Source organism: Poeciliopsis prolifica, unplaced genomic scaffold (assembly GCF_027474105.1).
Source record: "Poeciliopsis prolifica strain line A6 unplaced genomic scaffold, Auburn_PproV2 SCAFFOLD028, whole genome shotgun sequence".
NCBI classification, from domain to species: domain Eukaryota; kingdom Metazoa; phylum Chordata; class Actinopteri; order Cyprinodontiformes; family Poeciliidae; genus Poeciliopsis; species Poeciliopsis prolifica.
Window position 1 is genome coordinate 4,224,494 of NW_026562403.1, and position 23,817 is coordinate 4,248,310.

At 41.1% G+C, this 23,817-nt stretch overlaps 1 protein-coding gene across 1 annotated transcript; it reads left to right on the plus strand.

Annotated features, from left to right (window-relative positions):
• The first annotated feature begins 6 nt into the window (after nucleotides 1–6).
• On the plus strand, nucleotides 7–23,817 carry epg5 (ectopic P-granules autophagy protein 5 homolog (C. elegans)). Its single transcript, XM_055048963.1, has 46 exons — nucleotides 7–281; nucleotides 429–584; nucleotides 1,847–2,488; nucleotides 3,030–3,290; nucleotides 3,380–3,578; nucleotides 3,696–3,832; nucleotides 3,921–4,028; nucleotides 4,112–4,182; nucleotides 5,339–5,447; nucleotides 5,971–6,085; nucleotides 7,173–7,323; nucleotides 7,415–7,576; nucleotides 7,662–7,819; nucleotides 7,988–8,139; nucleotides 9,000–9,140; nucleotides 9,234–9,395; nucleotides 9,483–9,605; nucleotides 9,707–9,969; nucleotides 10,043–10,183; nucleotides 10,279–10,423; nucleotides 10,829–11,026; nucleotides 11,167–11,274; nucleotides 11,351–11,473; nucleotides 12,199–12,365; nucleotides 12,447–12,683; nucleotides 12,765–12,888; nucleotides 12,959–13,103; nucleotides 13,695–13,866; nucleotides 13,974–14,136; nucleotides 14,211–14,353; nucleotides 14,469–14,625; nucleotides 14,863–15,057; nucleotides 15,143–15,356; nucleotides 16,085–16,254; nucleotides 16,375–16,582; nucleotides 16,704–16,779; nucleotides 17,323–17,426; nucleotides 17,516–17,691; nucleotides 18,306–18,530; nucleotides 18,596–18,805; nucleotides 19,812–19,956; nucleotides 20,062–20,304; nucleotides 21,126–21,339; nucleotides 21,421–21,639; nucleotides 22,264–22,378; nucleotides 22,469–23,817. Exons 2-46 carry the CDS (start codon nucleotides 531–533, stop codon nucleotides 22,649–22,651), a joined length of 7,728 nt encoding a protein of 2,575 aa, XP_054904938.1. The 5' UTR covers nucleotides 7–281; nucleotides 429–530; the 3' UTR covers nucleotides 22,652–23,817.

Genomic DNA, 23,817 nt, shown 5'->3' on the forward strand with positions numbered 1-23,817 from the left:
CTGGAAGAGACAAAACAAAACAAATGACAGCTGACCAGGAGACTGGGCTTGCCGTCGCATGACTCTTTATTTGACGAGCACAAATGGCGTTTTAATAATGTGGAAAACAAGCGGAATGACACATAGTGGAGCGGCAGAAACATAAATGAGGAGAAATCATTTTTTACGAACGAGGATATGGGGATTAGCCTAGCTTAGCTAAGAGGAGTTTCATCAACAAACACTGGTTTCGCTTTCCTAACTACTGTGTGGATACAATGTTTGTCCTATAAGGCATTCAGGTGGGTGTCTGACTGAAGAATCTTTCCAACATGGACAATATATGTCACTTTCTTATATGTATTTTTAAAGGACTGTTTGTGTGTTGGCAGCACAGACGGGACTTGACTCGCTGTTCCTCCTGCTTCTTGCTGTTTTTCTGAAAACAGATGATGACCTGTTGTTCTCTGGTGATCGCTGTCTCCACCGGGACGCTGACCAGAGGACTGCGTGTGTCTGCGGTTTGAGCTGATGGGAGCAGGCCGCTAAAAATGGAGGCTGTGAGACCAAAGAAGAGCAAGCCGAAAACCAGCGGAAGATCTCAAGTGATTACCCCAAAGCCAGCACTGTCATCTCTGAAGCCTTTTCTGTGATCATAAGAGGGCCAGTTCCTTAAACTAACAACGAATGACACGTGTTTGCATCCGTCATCCGATGAACACAGCAAAATGCTATTTTTTTTTGTCAAGTTAAAAGCCAAACTATAATCTGAGAATAAACTGAATGAATAGCCTTGATCATTTCACAAACATATTTGAATCAATTATCATTAGTCATACAGTTTAGATTAAGCTGTCATTGTTAGATAAGTATTGTTGTTTATCCACATCCAGGAAAAGAATGGTTATTTTTGCAAAACAATAGAAGTAGTTTTGGAAAACACTTAAGTTTCATTTATAAGGGAACATACACATTTATGTTTTGGTTAAATATTCCCCAGTAAGTTTAACACAGATCACAAGATATTTCTAGCTATTAATAACTTCTTTGTTATTTTTCTTTTCTTTTCTTTTTTTTAGAAACCATTTGAAGTGGCTGGACTTTTAAGCACATTTTACAATTCTCATGTATAGCTGAGATCAGGGCTTTACATAAACATAAAGGAAGCCTGTCTGTCCACTCCAACACCAAGTTGGATGTGTATTTGAGATCATTGTTTTGTTGGTACGCAAATGTGTCCACGTTCAGAAATTTACCTGTTGATTTGAGGTGAATTTAAAGAATTTAAGGAAAGGTTTAAATAGGTTGACTCCTCCCAACATATTTAATGTCAAGTAGTTCAATCTTTATCATTTCTCACCATATAAATATTTCCAGGAAACCATTGCGCTTTCTATATAGTAAATGTAAATCCAGCTTAAATGTATGGATTTTAGAACAGAGGTTTTATCTTGTTCAGCTTCCTCACAGTCAATAATTATATTAACCTGACTTAACTGCAGACAGTGACGCCTGTGTTTCCACCTTATACCTCTGTGGTGTTTGATTCTTTCAGTTAATTTAATTTAAATGCAAATAATAATATGCTTAATAGATAAAACTACACGGCAACACTTTATTTGACAGGGTGTGCATAAGACTGACATGACACTGTCATGAAGATGAAGGAGTCTTCTTGAATGTTTATGACTGTTATTAAGTGTGATTTGATAAATAATGACACTTTTGATGCAAAGTTGACAATGTGATCAAGCTTGAACTTGTCTGTCAAATTAGTAGTAGTTTGCATTATGTGACAAATATGCACACTGCTATTGGACAAGAAGAATTTTTAACAAGGAAAAACTTTTTTTATATATGTTCTCAGTTGGGCAAGAAGCAGAAGCAAGCAGATGAGGACAAAAACTGCCCAGCTCCATTCGCTGTCTGCGATGGCTTCTCCGAGATCCCTCTCAGTTTGCCTCCCTGTCCAGCTGAGACCAAAGAGGATCAGAAGGATCCTGTCCAGACCGCCAACACAGCAGCAGAGCCATCTGAGAAACAAGAGCCTTCCTCAGAACAGACTCAAAATACATCAGAGTCGACTGAGACTCTACTGTCAGGTCTGAATCTGTCAGCAGAGACTCCACAAATGACAGAGCAACAGAACGAGTCAAACAAAAAAGAAAGAGAAGATGAAGGGACAGAAGCTCAGGTTCCTGAGCTCAAAACTACACCACAAACCAAGAAGTCTGAAAAAGACGTGGAGTTGTGGAATCAACCTTTTGTGACAACTCAGTTTGGCATCTCAAGTGCTCCTGCTCTGTACCCGTCTCTTCCAGCACTGGAAGAGGATTCTGTGATGCAGATCTACGAGAAAGCTGTGAAAAACTGTGCGAGGGAACCTGCAGTGTTGGCACTGCCGGATCAGGAATCCTCTCCCCTGAGTTTGCAGCCTCTGAAGGCTGTAGCTGAGCTTTCCAGGAGCAAACTGTACCCAGAATTACCCAAAACAGCCCCAGAGATGCAGGTAATTTCACAGACCACATGGTGATATTCATACTTCTTCCAGCTTAACAACCTATATTTGGTCATAATATAAAATTTTAATTTAAATGCTTTTGTCAATTTTACCTTGTACCAACCAGAAGCACCTTTATCAGTGCATTTATATCAGAGACTTCCAACTGCTGTAAGTTAGATACTCTCCTGTAACTCTAACTCTGCCTTAGCAGATGCCTGGTGACAAGCAATTCATTTGATTCACTTTTGGCATGTTTTAAACAAAACTGATTAAATAATTAGTAGCACCTCTAGCTAATGGCTATTCTACAATGTGGCACAGAGGCATAATTCTTTTAGATGTAATCTGGGAAAGATGAGAGAACGTGTCATTCAAGGGAGGCAGGTTTCTGAGGTAATGGCTACAATAAATTGCTCATCACCTAAATGGTCACAATATGTTAAGTCAGAGGAATAGCTTATAGTCCAGTTTCTTTTTCTTTCTCTTATTTTTTCATGTTTTGACATTTTTTTTCCATGTCGCTACCTTGTGTCATTTTTTTTGACAGGCCTTTTCACTGGAGCAGCTGAGCGTGTGGGAGCCAGGCGAAGGGCTGCGGACTTGGCTGGAAGGTGTTGAGGTCTGTGCCGCCCAGTTCTGTGCTCTGGCCCATCAGGAGAACCATGAACTGACAGAACTGCTGCAGAACTACTGGCGCTGCCGCCGACAGCTGAACCAGTCGCACACGCAGCTGCACACTCAGTCATCTGACTGCAAGAGCACACAGAATCGTCTCTGGAGCTTCAAAGATGAACAGCTCACACTTCAGGTGTTTCATTAGTGTTAGGCCTTTGGGCCAGTGAAGGAAGCCAATATTGTGTCTTTGTTTTAATGTATTGTATGCATCGATTCCTACAGGGTGTGTGTGCAGACCAGGCTAAGGTTTGTGGATACCATCGTTTCCAGCAGGCAGAGTTTAGTCAGGCTGTTCTGGTGGAGCTGCGGCTACTCTTTGAGGCCTGCAGTGAGCTCCTCCACCAGAAGGTGGTGCTGCATGCCTACACTGCTCTGCTGTCACGCCTGCAGATTGAATCCTATTTGTATCGCCTTCTAAAAGGTGAGGCTTTTAAAAGCTTTCTCGCCTCAGAGTTATTCCAACATGATGGTTCCAGACATAACTTCATCTAATGTGAACAGGAGACAAAGTAGTTTTCCTATTTTTATTTTATTTTAGAATGCTCTGGAAGCCAAACCCAGCCTTGCTCCCTCCAACCTCTGAAAGAGGCCATCAGTGTCCTGTTTAGCTTCACCCGGAGAGTCCTTGATGACACACAGTTCCAGACAGACATCCATCAGTGGCTGGAAAGGCTGGTAATCATATTTTTTGCACCACTTTCTCAAGCTGAATTAATTTGTTTTTGATATATTTCATGGTTATGTCTGATCACCTGTCTGCCAGGTTGTTGTCCTGCTTCGTATTGGAGGGTCGGGGGAGCACCTTTACCTGCTGTGTCATCTTCTCTGCTGTCCTGCTGGAGTGGGAAAGTGGGCAGCTCCATTCCTTCAAGTAAGTCAAAAACACGCATTTCAGTTTTTAACCTACCGGAGTTTTCATAAATTGTGTTGATGAATTATTTTTATTTGCACCAGATTCAAGTTTCGGGGAACTCTGGAGTGCAACATTTTATGCAAGCATTAGCCATCTTAATGTCACCTGCCAGGTAAATATACCTACATGTTCTGTGCCATCCACATTTAATAGGAAAATCTAGCATTAAAACTCCAGGCAAATTCAACCTTTGTTATAAATAAAAAGGTTTTCAGGCTCAGAAATAATGTTGTTTTTTTTTTTAACAAAATCATTGTGGTCACAGTTATTAACACCTTTACAATTATATTTTTGCACAATCATCTTCTCGCAATTCTCCTGATTTCTTGAGGTTAGTTCAGACACAAAGGGACCTTTGTGATTTCTCTGAAATATCTCTCAGATATTCTTTTCTCTCCAGATTCACTAAACAGATTTTCTATAGGATTCAGATTAAAATGCAAATGTTCATGGAAGTCAGATAGTTTCATTTTTTCTAATGAACCATTTTTGTTTTGGTTTGGTATTTTGTTTTGCGTTCTTGTCCTGCTGAAACACTTATTGACAGCCCATTTTCAGCTTTCAGTTGCCAATTTACTAGATTTTTATTTAAATTGTCAGAATTCATAACACCATGTCCTCTAACATGGTTCCCAGGTCCTTTGCAAACAACACAGCCCACAGTATCACAGCTCCTCCACCATGCTGAACAGCTCATAGACCGAATCTTCAATTAGTCAAACTTTTTTGCTGGTGACATTTCAGCAGATTAGTGGAATACAAAGTGCTTCACAGAGGTTATAAATTGACATAAACATACAAAGAAGGAGATGGTAAAAAAGATTAATGAATTGAATTATAATAGAGGACGAGGTAGTGATAAAAACTCAATCATGTAATGAAGACTGGAAATATGGATGAAAAAGAGATTACTGGCTGAAACAGAAGGATCTCTATGTCATGACTTATTTATGGAGTTCCTAGAGACTTTTAATCAACCTAAGAAATTCTGAACATACAAAAAGCTTCAGATAAATGTATTTTTAAGAATTAATTATAAGTGCCAATAAGTGTGGCAATGATTTTGGTAAAATCAGTTTTTTATTAAAGTGGAATTTTTACCCCTACATAATAATGTAATTTTTTCTGTGTAAAATAAAACGTGAACTGATTTTAAGGCTTTTTAACATGCGAGCCTATGGGCGTGGACAGGGATGAGTGTGTCTTCTGGTTTTTAGGAAAACACATATTTTACTCACTTACCGTTTGGTTCTCTGTATGTTTTGCAGGCACCGTTCAGAGTTTCTGGGTCACATGAAGCCCTGTGAGAGTCAGAGCTCTGCAGCTTCAGGCCCCGAGTCTGGCAACTGGACCCTCGTTGACGAAGGTGGAGAAGAGGTAACATTTAATCTTCTCTGAAAATATAAACTTTTAAAATATCTACCTTGTACCTGAAAAATATCTAAAAAGAAAAGCTGTCTTAATATGCAAAATATAATTATATGGGAACGATGTTATTTGCACTGATTTAATTTGACTATTTTTAACCTGTTGTGATACAGTTATGCTTGAAGAATAGTTGCATCAGAGGGATTTAGAAATGTAGTTTGTGATTTTTGTTTTCTTTGAAATCAAATGTTTTAATATTTATTCTGACAAACTGAGTCACATTTAAAGACTCGTTAACTATCTGTCATTTTAATTTAAACCATGATTTCTGCAGCACTAAACACTGCTAGGGAGCAAATGTCATTGTAAGATGTTTAGTTATGTGAGCTTTATTGTATATTTACACACCTATTAGCATGCTAAAGAAAAGTAAGTATCTTGTACCTTTCTTGTTTCTATGGGAAAATAAACAAGTATTGAATGAAGCTCTTCCAGACATTTCAAAAATAAATTAGAAATGTTGTCTGTTTAGGATGAAGATCCAGAGAGCAGCTGGCTCCTGCTCTGTGAGGAAGATCTGATCTCCCTGCTGAGCCAGTTCCCCTTCCAGCAGCTCTACTCACACATGCTGGGGATGAGCAAACAGGGTAGGACATTCAACAGTCCTGTCCGTCTCGAGTTTTTAAAACAGAAATATATAATCACATTTTCACGTCCATGTATCATAGGTACAAATGTCTTGCCAATTGTAACCCTGTCCAGGATTAAATTTTTATACTGCATTCTGCTTCAATGGTTTAAAATAAGAAATTTAGCTGCACACGATGCCGTAAATATCTCGACCAGCTGTATGTCTGAAGTTCAGAGTTGTGTTTTTCAATAGGAAAATGATCCAAACACTCCTCTAACTGATTTTATGTGGATGAATTAAACTAATGTTAAGCTTCTGGTTTAGCAAAGCCTCAACCTCAAACATATGTGAAGGATGTTCCGTCTTTGCCAATAAAACAATCCATTTTTAATTGGCTCAAACTGTTTTGAAAAGAGGAGGAGTGGTAAAGCAGCTTGTATTTGGCTAGAAAATGCCTTTGGCCAAAGTACAACATTTTAAGGCATTTATCCAGATATGAGAGATGTGTGGGTAGATACAGTTAAAACCCTACGTTTACATACACTGGATAAAAAGATGCATACACTTTTTTTTTCTTATTTTGTGAAGCAAATCAGACTAAACTTTCCTTGTTTTTTTCAATTGGAATTACCTGAATTATTATTTCTATTTGATAAAAGGCACAATACTGAGAGAAAGAATATGTCAAAGATTTATCTATTGATGTCTTTAAAGCCAGAAGTATGCATCCAGAATGATTACTGTCCCTTTAAACAATGAGGGAAAGCCCAGGTGATTGTCATGCAGTTTAAAAGACAATTACCCTTGTTACTCACCAAATGTATGTAAACATCTCAATAAAAAAAAGTTACAAATAAATATCTAAAAAATGTTCTCATAACGTTTTCTGGCATTTAACAAATCTAATTAACTCTGATAATTTCATATAATCTAAAACAAGAAAAATCTTGGTCTGATTTAATTTCAGAGAGTGAGAAAAAAGGGCAATGTGTCTCTTCATTCAGTGAATGTAAACTGCTGGTTTCAGCTCTGACAATGAGCCTATTTAATGTTCTCACCTGAACTGTGAGCACTGATTAAGCGACACCACGTTCTGCCTCCAGGTGTCTACGAGCCTCAGGCCTGCTCCAGTCAGAAGATGATGCGTGTCTTTGCTTTTGCTTCCTCGCTTGTTGAAATTCTCGCCCGTGGCCTCCAGACCTACAACAGAGCTCGCTACAGGCAGCTGGTCAAACGAATAGGACACATCATCCGGTCAGTGCCGGAGTAGCAAATTCCGCTTGTCTGCTTGATGGTGTCAGAAAAAACAATAACTTAAAGGTTTTGCATCCCTTGTGTCCCTCAGAATGACAGTATGCTACGTCAGTGACCACTGGGCCCAGTATGTGAGTGTGACCGATGCCGGTGGGTCCAGCTCTCACGTTCACTCCTTGACTCTGGAAAAACTGCAGCTGGAATATGATCACCTTTTCCTCAGAGCTGTTTTGCATGTTCTCAGAAACAAAAGGTAAGAAAAGGCATTCTTAGGTTTCCGTCCCATCTTGGAAACAATTATTTAGTTTTTATTTCTTGTCTTTCTCCTCTTTCCTCAGGTTGGGCATTTGGTTGTTTATGTCTGAAATGCCCTACGGGACGTTGTCCAGCTCTATGCTTTGGAAGGTCCTTTATGTCATGCAGTGTGCAGAGACAGCAGGTCTAGAAACTGTCAGCACTGTTGGAGACACACAATCCTGCATTCAGGCTCTCAGAGGTATTTTTATGCTCCACACCCGAAAACTTTTAAATAACAGACACTTTGTACTGATTCATTCTTTTGGCACAGCCACACTTTGATGCATTTTGCATTTTTTCGGCTGTAGGACTTAAAAAATGGATGTTATCTGTTTCAGTCTGCGTTAATGTTTTTTGTGTTCTCCAGACTTGAAGCACCAGGAGAGATTTGAAGGGTGGTTGTGTGAAGTGAACAGTTCTGACGGCATTTCCCTTCTCACTGCACTGGCACACATGGCGACGCCCACTCAGCACTTTGACCCCATGTTCATCACAACCATAACTCTGCTGATTTATCAGGTATGGGAAGGAAATTTATAATTAAATAAAAAAATAAGTTAGTTAAGCAACTAAAAATCCATTTGGAAGGGAAAAAAATTTAGATTTTTCATGTACAGATGTAAATACGTACAGTGCTTTTCAAAAGTATTCATAGTCTTTAAGCTTATCCCCATTTGTTAATTTACTACCATATTTGTGTATTTTATGAAAATGATAGACCAGCAAAAAGTAGTGCAAGTGCACTTTGTATTTCTGCTTTAATTAAAAGTGCAAGTCTCTAATATTCCCACGTTATGCTGTAACTTAACTTCGATGGTGGCTTTCTTCTTGCAAGAAATATGCAGCGCACAACCAAGTATCCCACCTGAGCTGTGGATCCCTGCAGCTCCTCCAAAGTTATTTTGGGCTTTTCAGATGCTTCTCTTGTTAACACTCTCCTTTTTGACCTGTTTTATCTTTGTAGATTTGCAGCTGTTTACTCTTTCCACCTACTTGTGTTGGTTTACCATAAAATATAAATAAAATACATTAAAGTTTGTAATTACAACATTATAGAACATATAAATCTTATAAAAAACTTTTAAAAGACACAGTAAAAACTGAATGGAACGGGGGGCAAACAGATATTTATGCACTTGTTACATATTAACATTTTCTTTTTTCCAGCCGTAACGTCTGTGATAATTACAGCTTAAAATGAAATTTGCTCTCTATGTTTATAAACAGAGCATCTTATCTGTCCTTGTACCTTCATAGAGAACAATTGATCATATTCCTGTGACTATTTGTATTGCATAACTGGTTAATGATTATCTCTTCTCATTTAACACCAAACAATAAGAATGTCCTGTAACTTACCTTTTCTTGGCATTCCTCAGGTGTCTTATGTTAGTTTGTCGACCAGGGAAACTTACTCTAAGGTGGGGAGGGAGCTGCTGGCTGCCATCGCAACAGCCCATCCCTATATCATCTCTGTTCTCCTGGAGAGACTGAGAGACACCATCCAGTCTGTGGGAATGGTCAGTCCATTAAATAATCATTGTTTTAAATGTATAAAAACATCATACATTCTCAGATGTTACATACACTATGTTCTGTTTTGTGCATTTCAGATGGCCTTGTACTTGTGCAAAGAGCTTCCCCTGAGTCTGTGGAAGCCGCAGAGAGAGGAGATATCTGTGATTGGAGCCTGGCTGCTCCAGAACCCGCTGTCTGCAGTGGAGAACAGACTGGCTTGTGTCATCCTGGAGGGTCTGAACTGGGGTTACATGCAGGTGCTCACATGTGCACTGAGTTGTTTCTAAACTTGTTGGAAGTTTAGAAATGTCTACAATGTTGTTTTTTCTTTATTTATTTTACAGGATGGCTCTTTGGCGCTGGCTTCCGTCCTCCACAGTGAGGTGGCTCTGCTGGTAGCAGAAGCCTATCAGAAATATCTCACAGACAAACCATACAGCGGCCTCATATCTGAGGGAATCAAACAGGTGACCTTCTGATGTGTTTTTGTTTTGTTTGTTTTTTGGCCAAAAAAAAGCACTGAATTAATTTCTTACTTTCAAAAACCTCTCCTTTTGTCCACCTGTAGGTGTCTTATGTAGCCAGCGTTCTTCGCCTGGGTGTGTCTCCAGAAGCGTCCTTCAGTCAGTGGGCGTGGCAGCTGTTGTTGAGGCTGAAGCTCCATGGTAACGCCCAGAACCCTAAAGGGGGCTGGACGGTACCGGCCTTGGCTTCCAACCCTCCTCCAGAGCTTACGCATGCTCCCAGCATGCACTCTGTTCTCAGGGCGGTGAAAGCTGGCCTCCCTATTGGTTGCTACTTGTCCCTCGCTATGACGACAGTGGGACACAGGTTTGTTCCCTCTCGTAGAAGATTTACTTTTAGGAGTTGAATTAGATGTCATTTGTGTATTTTATTGTTCCAGTTTGGAAAACTTCTGCACGGATGGAGTTGAACTGCTAAAAAATCTGATTCAGTCCCGCTGCCTGAGAGCTGCTGTGCATCTGTTGGATAACATCCTGCCCCCCACCTACCCTCTGAGCTTTTACCTCCTGAACAACTCTCAGTAAGTCAGGAAGATCTGTGACGCACCATGTGGAGAGTACAGCTGCATCTTACCCCAAACTAACATGTTTTCTTGGAACTGTCGTCTTCTGCCAGCTTTGTCAGCTGCATCCAGCTTTTCTTGCAGTACGACAGCGTGTGTCCTCAAGGTGTGACGCAGCAGGTCACCCACCGGGTGGCGCCGCTGCTAACAGGAACCAACTACGGGGACAACGTCCGTCTTCTGAACAGCATCATTCAGGTACATCGTTATGGCTTTATAATGAGAACACAACAGATCCGAAGTTTTTAGGAAATAAAAAAGTGAGATCTAAAAGATAAATTCAAACTATTTCAAGTGAAATTTTCAGTTATGAGCAGAAATGTACATACATTTAAGGTTTTATTGATACATTTGAACCTTTTTTTCTTTTCAAACTGAGAACTGAGTAAAAACTGAGTGAATTTTTGGCACTGTTCCTGGATAGATGGTAGCAATATACCAGCACTGAATGACAGAACGCTGAGATTGAAAAAGATTTTAGGTGTCATGGTCTTATTTTCCCCACAGCCTTTTTTGAAAACCTGTAATGAGGGTGTTGGATATTTCAGAAGAAAAAAAGATCTTTTATCGTTAAAATCTGAAAACTTTTGTTTTTTCTGTCAGAGTCATGTGACGGAGAGCTCCCGGCCAGGTCGTGTCGGTGCCGCTGCCGTTTTGGAGTTTTGGGTGGGAATCCTGACCCAGCAGAACCTGTGGTATCGTGACAAAACGGTTCTGTTCCTCATGGATCAGATCTGCTGTGCTGCCTTTATTCACCACCAGGAGGAATGTGTGCAGAAGCTCCTGTACCAGCAGCATAAGGTATCTGCAGTGTTTACATAACTGAGGGATTCTTGTGAGGCCAACAGATGGGGATAAATGCAGCTCTGTAAAATGCTTTAGGTGGAGAGGGATCCTAAATAACTGCACCATCAATCTCTGAATATTCTCTGTTTATGTAGAATGCTTTAGGTTACCACAGAGATCGGGGTCTGCTCTCCTCTCTGGTTGGCTGGATTGCTGGAAATGCCACGCCATCCTTCATTGAGGGCCAGTCCCTGAGCGGAGAGGTACGGAGTCCCAAAGCTACAATCCACACAGGTGCTGCAAGTGGCCCGGTTCTGACCGCGCTGCTGTTCCCCACAGGTTTGGTTTGCTTGGCTCGTCCTGAACACGGAGGCCATGTTTGAGGAAGAATGTCAGTTAAGACGTTGCATTGAGAATGAGCTGCTGTCCGAGCCCAGCATCTCCCCAGATCAGGCCTTGAAGGTAGATGCACACTGAAATGTTCTGGTCTATAAATTAACTTTCTGTGTTAATGCAGACATTAGCTGTATTGAAAATGTTTCAGATATGTTTAAAATGTTAGTCCGTACCAGAAAATCCCAAACATTTTAAATGAACTATGCCATTTTTTAAAAGGTGGGTATAGTAAAATATTTAGCCTGAATAATGCTAATGATTAACAGAAAGAGTTTTGGTTCCTCAACAACTTGCTAATTGACATTCAGTCAAGTATTAGTTAGACTGCATTCATTTGTGGGCCCAATTCATTTTTATAAAAGTACCAGGAGTTTTGTGAGGAATAGTCCCTTCATTCTGGAAAAAGAACAATTCAAACCACAACACAATCAATGTTAATGGCATCAGGGACCATAATGAACAAAAGTCAATATTTGACCAGCTCTGCTTTTGCGGATACAGACAAACAACATGCAAAGATACAGGACATTGTAGAAGTTTTATGACGTCTCTGTTGTCTTTTGAGGTAATTCTCACTGTAGAACTGGGCTGTAGATACTTGAAATACACACTGAACTTTGAAAACGTTTTAGAAAGTTTGAAAATCTCTCGATCAAGACTACTTAAGTGATTCAAAGAAAGTTTGTCTCCTCAGAAACAAAATATTAACTTATTGGAGATAAATACTGTGCTAGTAATTTAGCTTTATAAAGTTGTGGTACGTGACCAGACTTTTTCTGTGTCTGAGCCAGAAGGCGCAGCAGAAGCTGAAGTTGCCTGTAGCCCCGTCTCTGCAGCGGCTTCAGTTGTACCGTTGGGCCTCCCAGGCCTTGGCCACGCCACCGGACCACCCCCTCCTTCCCCTCATCTGGCAGAAGTTCCTGCAGCTCTATCTCAGACAGCCTGGACCAGAGTACGGGTAAGATGAATTTTCTCATTTAAAAAAGATGTGCAATAAGGAAAAAATTAGAAAAAACAAATGCTTCTGGATTCCCACCAGACTGGCTGCCGGGGGATGCATCGGTAGGAGGTTCTTCCAGACTTCTTCTCAGGCTGCTTTGCTCAAAGATCTGAGGCAGAGGATACAAGAGGTGTCAGATTTCCACCACACAGCCAGCCAGGCGCTCAGGGTGCCCCTACCCCACACCCCCTCCTCAGAGAGCCAGGAGGACGAAAGCCCCCTGAATCCCCAGCCGCTCTACCTCACCTCTCCCCAGCTCCACTCAGAACTGGTCCGGTAAGTTCCTGGCAGCGAGTTTAGCTGCTGTCGTTTTAAAGCTGCTGTTTTCTGGTGAATCTTCTGATGGTTTTCCTGCAGGCTGTTTGGCGTCTTCGCTCTGTGGCTGGATGACGAGACTCTGCAAAAGCAGGAGGTTTATCTTCCCTGTCTGCCACCAGAGTACGAGCCTCACAGACTGGCTCAGGTCATGCAGCGGCAGCAGGTCAGTGACTTTCTTATTAACCTGTGGTGGTCATTATTTTTCAGCTGAACTGGATTTATTTTCTCTCTAGGAGCTGTGGCTGGAGTACGTGGACCAGGAGCGTCTGCAGTACGATGAGCAGGAGGTTTTGTCTCTGTGGGAGAAGGTGCAGAGTGAGCCGACCTTCCTGCAGACCCAGAACCCGGGCTTCGTCGACAACACCGGCCTGAGCAACGGTATCAATCTGAACCCATCAGAATTATAAACGATCTGCATCAGTAGGCATGCAGTAATAACAGTATGGTGGACAAATATTTATGTCTTAGAATTTTAAAACATACGGCGAAACACAAAATATTTTTGGTCTATTTTCTAGTGTAAATATCTTGGTTAACTTGAAATAAGAATAACTTTTCAGCTAAAAAATGGAGGTTGTTTTAAGTCAATCATTTTTTTTACGTAGATGAAAAAGTTCTTGCTACTAGTGAAGTAATCCGCCAGTGGAACTAGTACTTTTCCATCTATACTAATGAATTATTGACTTAAAAAAAGCTCAGATTATTTGCTGAAAATTACTTGTAAGTTAGTATACTTGAAATAAAACAAAACTAAGACACTTGCGCTGGAAATATCCATGTATGATTCGTTTGTAAATAAATCCAAATAATCCTTGAATCAGTTCATCCAACAAGTGTCACATTCATCAATTTGTCTTTTTCCATCTGTCCATCCATCCATTCATCCATTTGTCAAATGTAATCTATGAACATGTGATTAACCGTGTACTAAAACATTCTTAGAGTATTTCTGTTCATCTGTGGCTTCAGCCCGAGAGCGCATCATGTCCAACCTGGAGAAGCACCCGGTTCCCCTTCCAGCTCCTGATCTCCAGCAGCTCCAGGCTCCTGTGGCCGAGGTTTCCCCCTCCTGCCTCACAGACTCGAAAGCTGCTGCCAGACTTCTACAGCAGGACCTCGGCGTTCTACAGGACCAGGCCAGGTACGTGTCAAAAAGAGTCAAGCATATTGCTGCACTGACTTACAATTTGTTTAAAAACTCCCCCAAAGACTTATTTTTGTTTTTATAATATTTCAATTCGTTTTTAGGATTGCGGTTGCACGTGAAGCACAGCAGGTGGCAATGGAGCAGGAGCTTTTGGAGAACCTCCCTTTGCTCTTCAAGAACCGACCAGAGCAAGTTAGCATGGCTCTGGAGTGCAAAGGGAAGGGAGGCCAGCCGTGTCAGGGAGCCGCAAACATCACAGTCACGGTACGACCCGTCGCTGCGTGAGAAAAGTCACGTTAGAGTTAAAACGACCCTCTGAAGTGTGTGTATCTGTGCAGTGTGAGCGTGTCCAGAGACAGGAGGCGGTCCACAACCAGATAACATCTCTGCGTAGAGACGTCAAGAAGCTGCAGACCGATGCTATGGCTCCTCCACCTCAGAGCCTGGCCCAAGCTGCAGTTCACACCGAGAACTTCATCACGTCAGTAGAAATACACCCTCCTACTTCACACAATATCAACAGTACTTTAAGGGCAGTTAAATGTGAAGGAAGAGCTTCATTAGTTTAAAACACCTGTTCTAACTTCTTCACTCAGAGCTCTGGTGAATATTTATAAAGCTCAGAAATCGCCGGCGGTGCAGCAAGTCGGTGTGTCCGCCTTTTACCAGGTGGTCTCTTTTGTGTGTGAGGATACCCTGCGACACCCCCCGACACGCCAGTATCTCTCCTCGTGTGTGGAGATACTCGGACAGGTAGGAACTAGACACTCACACGTACATACACTGAAACCAACAAGTTCATTCAAGTACAGATCATCCTTACACTGAGAGTTTGTTAACCTAAGTGGGTTATTTGTTAAAGTGTCGATTCTTAGCATGTGATTTGGAGATTACAAGGACTGAACTGAGAATTATCCTGTTCACTTTTTTTCTTTTAGTAGTTAGAATTTCTCATGAGTTTGAATTTATAGTTGTGACTCTGCTGTCCAGGTTTTCATCCAGGGCAATCCGAAAGAGTGCGGCCGTGTCCTGAAGACCATCCTGGAGCAGCGGCTGCTTTGTCCCCTCCTCTCCCCTTTCTTCACTCCAAACGCAGCTCCGGATCAGTTTGTCTTCCTCTACCAAGACGTGGTGACGTCCCTTCACCTCGACACTGGTGACATCATTTTCATGCTGCTCACTAAGGTTTGCTCTCGCTTGAAAAATAAAACATGGCATATCCGCTACAGATATACACATAACCCTGCAGCTTGTCTGTTTTCTCCTGCAGTTCGATCTCTCCCAGTGGCTGAATGAGGCTCATCCCGTGTTTTCGGAGAGAACCCGTTTGCTGGAGCTGGTCCACGGAGCTCTGTGCGTCTGCGGCCGAGACCCCGAGTCAGAACTCCTCACGCCTTTTCACCTCTTCGCCAAACACTGGACCTTGCTTCTACGCCACCATTTTCCGGACCATTACAGCGACTGCCTACGTCTGCTAATGACCAGTAAGTTTAGATTAAACACTGATAAATGCTTGGTTTAGTTTAGTTATATGTAGCTACGTTTTCATATTTGTCCCCCTGTAAACAAAATCTTTAAATTTGTATAAAGCATAGTGCAGTTGTTCACATAAAGACATAGTTAATGTTTCCAATAGGTAATGTGTTAAGTTTTCCAGGGTTTTGCCAAAAGCATAAATACTTCTTTTAATTTTTAGATTTGAAACCGCAAACTTTAATGTATTTTATTGGAATTTATTTAATATAAACAAAGACACAGTTTTGACTAATTTGTAATGAGTGGGAAGAAAAGAATGCAAAGTTTTTTTAATGGCTTTTTAAAGTGCATGTCTCTGTATGTACATTAGAAGAAAAGGAAGCCTGAAAATGCATGAACATGTCAGTTTATGTCAGACTATTTCTTGTATCCATTTCTTGTTTGCAATGTTTGATTTTTCCAAGCCATCACTCTTCCTGCAGCCCAGGCAGAAAACCGCATTTATCCCCCTGAAATTGTGCCTCCTACTCATATTTTTACCAGCAGAAGATTAGACTGATAAATAAACAAGATGGAGGCTGAATCATTCCAAGGAGTCAGACTCTAATCTTCAAGAATTTGGAGAAAATCACGAAGATGAATAGAATGTCGGCAGCCTTTATCCCGCAGACATATTGATGCATATTGATGTTTGATGTGTCGTTTTTTTATTTAAATCATTTTATGATCTCATCAGGTTCTGCAGACCAGCTGCTGAGTCCAGAGTGCTGGAAAGTGACCCTGCGAGTTCTGGGCTGCTTGCCTCCAACTCGCAGCTCTAAGAACAAACCTGAATCGTCGTTCAGTTCCACAGTCGGCACCACAGCTTCCCCTCATCGATTCCCCATAAGTCTCTCTCCTCAGCAGGTAATCCCTGTTTGTTGTTTTTTATTTTGACCTTTTTTATTGTTGAAAACTATTTTGTAGATGATTGAATGCTTTCGGAATAATCCACAATTTTTGAATTTCTTATCTGATTCCCATCAGGTGGAGGAGACTGTGAACTGGCTGAGTGACTACTTCCTGCGGAGTCGCCTCAGTAAGGCCGACCTCCGCAGCTTTGGCCTGTTCTCCACTTGGGTTCCCTACATCAGTGATATCGTTACCTTCTGGGAACATCTGATTGGTTGCCTTATCAACACAAAGGTCGGCAGCTGCGCCAGAGAGCCAGTAGGCAGCAGCAAAGTAATGAAAGGTAAAAATACAAACTACTGCATGTCAGAGAGGAGAAAGCTGGAACTGATTGACCTTTTAGTTCTGTACAGATCCTTTTGTTTGCTGTCATCATGACAGAAAATGTGTCATTCCTCCCGCAGTTCTGCAGGATTTGCACAGTAAGCTGGTGAACTTGTTTACTCCGTGGATCTTTCCTCTGGACACTACTGATGGAGGGTAAGTGTGTTACAGCATCTGATCTTCTCTGCCTGTACAAAGATCAGAGCTTTGTGTGAACCAGAATATACTCTAGAAGTGGCAAAACATCAACATTTTACAACCCTATTTATGTTTCTTTGCTGTTTTATCTAGTCAGGAATCTGTTGTTTTAGAAATATATTGTATATAAAGCATTAAGGTGAGTAAATCTCCTGGTTCTAAGATTTTATATGTCATCACATATTAAAATATCGCTCCTCCCTCTATTTATTTGAGGCCGCTCTTTGGGTCTCAAAGAAAAAAGTGTTTATTTCTAAAGTTTCTGAGAATACAATAAAATATACTAGGAAGGAAACCTCTTTTGCTGCAAACAAAAATTTGCAGCAAGACTTAGTGATTCCTCCTAAACGGATTCAAGAACCTATAAAGAAATAGAACCTGGACAAACAAAATTAACTACACACAATACCACAAATGACCAAAATGTACAAAATTAAAGCTGAAACCTTGATTTAAAGGCTATCATGAGAAAATCCCAAGATAGACATGATTGTGTTCCAGTAATGGGAAGTGCTATCCGTGGCTGGAGACGGACGCAGTCGCAGCAGGATGTCTGGTCAGTTTGTACGTCCAGCTCACCGACACACTTTATCACAAATTCAGAGGTGAGTTTTTCTCTACTGGGAGAATAAATCCAAACATCTTTCTTCTCTCTAATCTGGCCCCATGTGTTTTTGGGTTTTTTTGCTTGTAGATCGCCTGCTGCCTGGACAGAGAGGGGCTCTGTGGCTGTGTTTGATGCAGTACTGTGAGAGCTGCACCTCCCCCCGCACGCCTGAGTACCTGTTGTACCTGTACCACACACACCTCCGCAGCCTGCCCTGGAGGCACCTGCATCCTGACACGCAGCTAATGGAGCATTTATTCAAAGTGAGACACAGTCTGACCCCTGCTTGTTAATATGACACTTGGAGGCAGCTTCTAATATTAGCAGGAGATCCTAAAATGCACCGACTCTGCAATTATCTAGTAAAATACACAGGTTTCTACAGTCCAGACACAGCTGTAGCAGTTTAATAATTGGAAAATAAATCACATTATCTGTCAATTTCAATAGTTATATGAAGTATTTATTTTACATACGTTTAACATTTGCCATTTTAAACATAACTCAAATTGATTATGTTCTTTCTTATCTGAGGTTTCTCAAATCATCATTGTATTTACTTTCACTTCCTTCTCATCCAATTAGTATTTTCTCTTCCCCGTAAAATAAACCAAGACAAAGAAGTCTATTGAGGTGAAGGTTCTTAGAAAGTATAATATATATGCCTTAATATTCAACACCTATTCTATCTTTAAAGTTATTCAAAATACTAAACTTTGCACCAGATTTCTTCCCCCGTTTTTGCAGACGTTTTACTAATTATTGTAACAAATTTGTCAGTGTCTCTGTGTAAATAGACTCCACTAAAACTCCACTTCTTGCATGTTTCTCGATGTGTTTTGACAGAGCAGACTGTCATTGAACTTTATGCCTTCAGGTGGAGAGAGGAAGTCCCAAGAGCTGTTTCCTGTTCATGGGTGAACTGATGTGTGAAGTGAACTGGGTCAGTGTTTTAAGCGACCACTTAGAAGCGCCTCCCAGCTCTACATCATATCCGGCTCTGTCATCCGTGGCTACGCAGAATGATTCGCACACCATGTTGGTCTATCTGTTATACATGTTGGTGTTTCTGGCCAAAGAGGAGCAGCTCCTCAGCAAACAGGTGAGTCCAGATGTTGTAGACATCAAGATGGTGTCACTGTTTACTGAGTTCATGTTTCTTTCCAGGACTCCCCTCTGCTCAGCCTGCTGGTTCAGTCCACATCTCTGCCTTGGTACCAACTGGACCTGTCTTCATACCAGGGCATTCTGGGATATGTAGGCACCCACTATCCTCCATCTCTGCTGCTCAGTGGTGATTCTGCCCCCCAGCTGCTCTTGAAGTTACTTCGTGGTGCTGCGGGGCTCCATCCGCATCCCAGTGAAGCTCCACACCAGGTCTGACAAAATGAGGCTCTTTATTTCCTAATAAACAATATCAGAATTTTTTTTTCTTTTCATTTTCCAAGCTTGGAAAAGTATAGAAAATATTAAAGCAGTCATTTAAAATGATTCCCTCTCTGTGTTTAAATACATTAAAATCTTCTTAAATTAATTTTTCAAAGAAATGGGATAATAATCTGATTACACAGTGCAGTTCAAGAAAGCCCTGTTAATCTGATTCATTTTGGTCTTAATCCTTCAATAAACAAACGAAGTGTGTTGATAGAAGTTTGATAATTGTGCAAAAGTTGGTGGGTGAATTGCACCAAAGTTCAGTACCACTAACAGAAATGCATTCAGCTGTGACAGATTTTTTAATTTCATCTTGAACAAGCTAACAAGCATCACCACTGTCATTCATGACATGATTTACACATTAAAGTAATATAATTTTTATGTTATATTTTGAGGAAATTAGAATATTCATAGATATATTATCCATTCTCAAAGAGGGAAAAAGTATAAGGGGTCAACAAAACCAGGAAAAGGCTTTTGTGCTACAAGTATAAAAAGTCATTAATATTTTATTATTGCATGGCTCTTGCCCCAGACTGGCACATCTTTTGTTTCAGCTGGAGTCTTGCATCACCCACAGTAAATTTAGCCCTGATTTACACACATGAAAGAAACGCATCTCATAGCTGCAACAGAAAATCCTTGTTCCGAACTATTTTTGGAGACCAGCTGATGCAACGCTCCAATTCTTTGTTTTGTAGCATGCTGCTAATATGAGGTAGAATCAGCAAAAAAAAAAAAAAAAAAAATCTTTCAAGAAATGCAATTTTAAAACAACTAACTTATTGTGAATGTAGAACATATTTTATGTTCTGTATCTTGTTTTACCCTTTAATAAAAAATAAATTGACATCAATAAATCTGTTTCTGTGAAAACATATTTTGTCACTGTGAATAATTTCAGCTGAAACCAGAAAAAAATCTGACCTCCTGTTTGTTCTGTCAGGAGGAAACCCTGAAGGCCGGAGGCTACGTCTCCTGGTCTGTGAAGTCACTGGTGACCCTGGAGCAAGGAGGAGGGATCAACCTCAGCAGCTTGGAGGCTCAGCTAGAGACGCTTCTGGAAAGCGTTGTAACGTTCAACCCACCAGGTGTCCTGTCCACCTGTCCTCAACAGTCTCTTAGTGACATCATCTATCACCTCTATGTTTCTCACTGTCTTGGGTCAATCTTTTCTCTCGTTCTTCCTTCTCCAGACGTGGACTTGGAGCGGAGGCACATGGCGTTCTGTGGCCTTTTCAGCGACGCCCTGACTTTGCTCAACGGAGTCGGGGTCTCAACAGGCGAGGCGCTGGCTGCTCACGTCATTACCTGGCTGGACAGGAAGGGGAGGGGCTGTCCGATCCTGCCTTTACTCACAGCCTGCTCCCGGTGTCTGGCATCGGTGCGACACATGACGCGCATCATGGAGGCCTGCATCACAGCATACTTCAACAATGGTGAGCAAGAGCTGGTTTACTTATTGTTAACTTATTCAGTTCTGCTTCAACTTTTGCACATTTTTGCACACTGTAAGCACAAAGTTCAATTTAAGATTTTTTTGTGTGATTATTTTTTGTTTGACACAAACAGAGCCTTAATTGTGAAATTGAGAAAATAGAAAAAAGCTTGTTGGAGAAGGTCAGATGAGAACAAAATGTCTACATGCTAAATGCTAACATTGCACCACTGCACACAATGTGTGGTCCTGAACACATCGTCCCCACATTGAATTGAAGGGTTTGTTTCGAACATACAAGAAAGGCTAAATACAGAATAATTATGGGAGAAAAAGTGCTCAGAGCTGCAACATGTGAAACTGGGACAGAACTTCTCATACCAGTCAGAGAAAAGCCCTAAATATGCAGGAAGAGCTATATTGGGATGGTTTGGCTTAAAGCATAGTCATGTGTCGTAAGGGCCCAGTCAAAGTCCAGACTTTAATCCACCTGAGGATTTGCGCCAAGACTTGAACATCACCCGTTCACAGAAACTCTTTAAATCTGAATAAGCTTGACTTTATTTTATAAGAATGGGCAAAAACTTGAAATTTCAGTTATGAAAGCTGGTAAATATTTACAAAAAAGACAATAAAAATACCACATTTCCAGATTTTCATTTGGAAAGAAATCATTAAAAAATAACCCACCTTCCAGTTCAGAATTATGTGGATATTGGTGTTGAAATCCCTTTTGCTGGTGGTTAAAACACATCAACTAAACCTCGTTTCCCTTCAAGTCATCTTAATTTCTGAACTTCCTGTTTGTCGTGTTTGTTGAAGCTGAGGAAGAGTCTGTTGGCTGGGGCCCTGTGCTGGCATCACTGCAGGTGCCTGAGCTCACAATGGACGACTTCCTTTCCGAGAGCCAATCAGGAGGCAGCTTCCTGACGCTCTACGCCTTCATCTTGCAACGCCTCAATAGCGAGTACACAGCAGCCAATCAGAGGAGGATCCTTGCTCTCATCAGCACATGGACCACGCAGGTCTTCCCCAGGTTTGACCCTAATTGTTTTGAAGTTCTCTGCATCCTGGAGCCTTTAGAGACATTCATGTGGAGGTTCTTGTCTGTCTCCAGCGGTCCGGGCGATGAAGCTAAGCTGTTCCTTTGGTGGCACAAAGCCCTGAACCTGTCAGTGGAGCAGCTGCAGCCGCAGGCAGGAAACACCGAGGGGTCAGGGGTCATCATGGGGCTGGTGCGGCTGCAGACCAGGCTGCTTCAGCTGGGAGAGGAAAGGCAGAACTCTGGGCTGTTGGGAGCCATAGGCCTTGGGAAGAGATCTCCTGTTTCTAATAAGTGAGCTTCCATCTATTGTATTAATGGATAAAATCCCCTTAGAGTCTATGCTGGTTAAAAAGGTTTCTATAAAGTAGATAATTTAGTCATCTTAGGCTTTTAAAGGAGTTACTAAATAATATTGAATACTAGATCTTCCATTACAATTAGGTAAACCTTAAATTTGTATGTTATTTTTTTAAGCAGATTAAATCTATAGATACATAATACAGATTAACCCAAAGTAAATTCACAAATCATATTTAACTGGCTTTGATAATCGAGTGAGCTTCAATCTTAAATATGACGGCACATCAGGGTCATTGTAGATAGGAAAAAAAAGTTAATTTCTGCCAAAAGATTTCTGAGTTTGAAAAGTCAAAAATTTGCTTGAAAAGTTTTGACATTTCAAACTAAAAAAATGCAAATTTTTTTTCTCAAAAATTTCTGAGATTAATCTCAAAATGTGAGTTTTTGGCATAAATTTATTTTTAATTAGCTTAAATAACCCAATTTAAGTCATTTTTTACTCCATTCTTGTAGGTGGTAGTCTTTAAAAGGTCTTAGAAAGCCTTGAATTTTGCTTCCAGAAAGATGCAGAAATCCTGATTTGACACCATCGATAAGTGATTAATCTCTGTTTAGATTCAGGGTGGTGGTCCGCAGCCTGGCAGCGTTCCTGTCCATCCAGGTGCCATCAGAGACCGAGCTGAGACTCCAACCCACCACAGATTTACAGCTTTCTCCAAAAGCACAACAGGTATGCACAATAACTGCTTTTTTATGCCACTCTGCAATAGTTTCTTAAACATAATTTGGACTTCCTGTTTTGTCCCCTTTGTGGATGCAGATGTTGGGGATGTTGGAGATCATGTCCAGCAATAAGCAGTATGCTGAGCTACAGGAGGCTTTAAATAAGGCAATCCAGTTCATCCGATACCCAGGGCATTGTGTCAAAGATGGACCCCGCCTCCTGGCCTTGCTGGTTAACCTTCTGTACTCGGACCTCAGATATCTGCACGTCATCCGTTAGCCTTAGATTTTTCTTCTTTTTTTTTTTTACTCTGGCAAGCAGCCGAAATATAAAAAACTTCAGCCTCCCGCAGCTGAAAGTGGGAGAGTAAACATTTGTGGAGATGAAAAGATGATGGAGCACAACGTTTTCAAGAAGTGACGCTGATCCTGTTGTTCTGCCAGTTTGGGCTGTGCATGATAGAAACTGCATCATGACTTTTGACAGAAATGAAAATATTTAATTTTGTGCCCATCTCTGGCTTTTTAGCACTTTACTTCTGTGTCTCTTGTGTTCATGCCTCATCAGTTTGCTTTCAGCAACATGTGTTTTTATGACTTGGAGAGGATGTGGCGCATATTTATTGATGAATAAGAGTTTCAGCGCTGTGGTGTAGGCGCGAGTTTTACACCAATATGTGAAATCTCAGCAGAGAAAAAGATGAAGGGTCCAGAGATCACTGGAAGCATAGATCTAATAGGTTGGTAGTTTAGTAATGCGTTCTTAAAATATGGTGGGGAACCTTTGAGGGAAGCTGGATAGTTTTTATCTTTAGTCAGTCTGAAATTTCTCAACTCTTTGTACTGTATGCCTCAAATGATTCATCCTTTTTTCAGTATTATTCAGCCAAAAGTGCTCTACTTGCATTTGCCAAAGAGTAGTTATTGTTTTTCCTTTGCTCATTTTGCCTAAGTCCTGTTTTCATCCATCTGTGTTCTGAAAGCACACCAAGCACCACCTCCAATGTGCCCAACCACTTGGCTTCCTTATAAAGTAGTGTGTGCACAATGTTATACAGACGGCTAATGCTGCAGGTATTTCTCATGGAGAGAAAAAGAGCGAGATGGGGAAACTGAGCTTTCATGCAATCTAACATTCACAGGCCTGTAGATTTTGAAATCGAAGCGAACGTTCAGGCCGTTTTTAACTTTTAATCACTCTCCTCTGCTCGTTTCTCCTGCTGCTCTGTGCATTCTCAAGAACAGCAGAGCTGCACTTCAGCAACCTGGAGCTCGTTTTATTGCGGATGTCGGTGTCATATGGGGACTGTTCATGTCGAAAGCTTTTCTCTTCTTTTTTTTCCCCCCCTTGTAATGAGTCACTGATCGAGAAATGCTCTGCTGGAAGGCTACAGAGCCAAGCTGCACAAAGGAGGCAAGACAAGTAAATAAAGTTGACTGAATGTA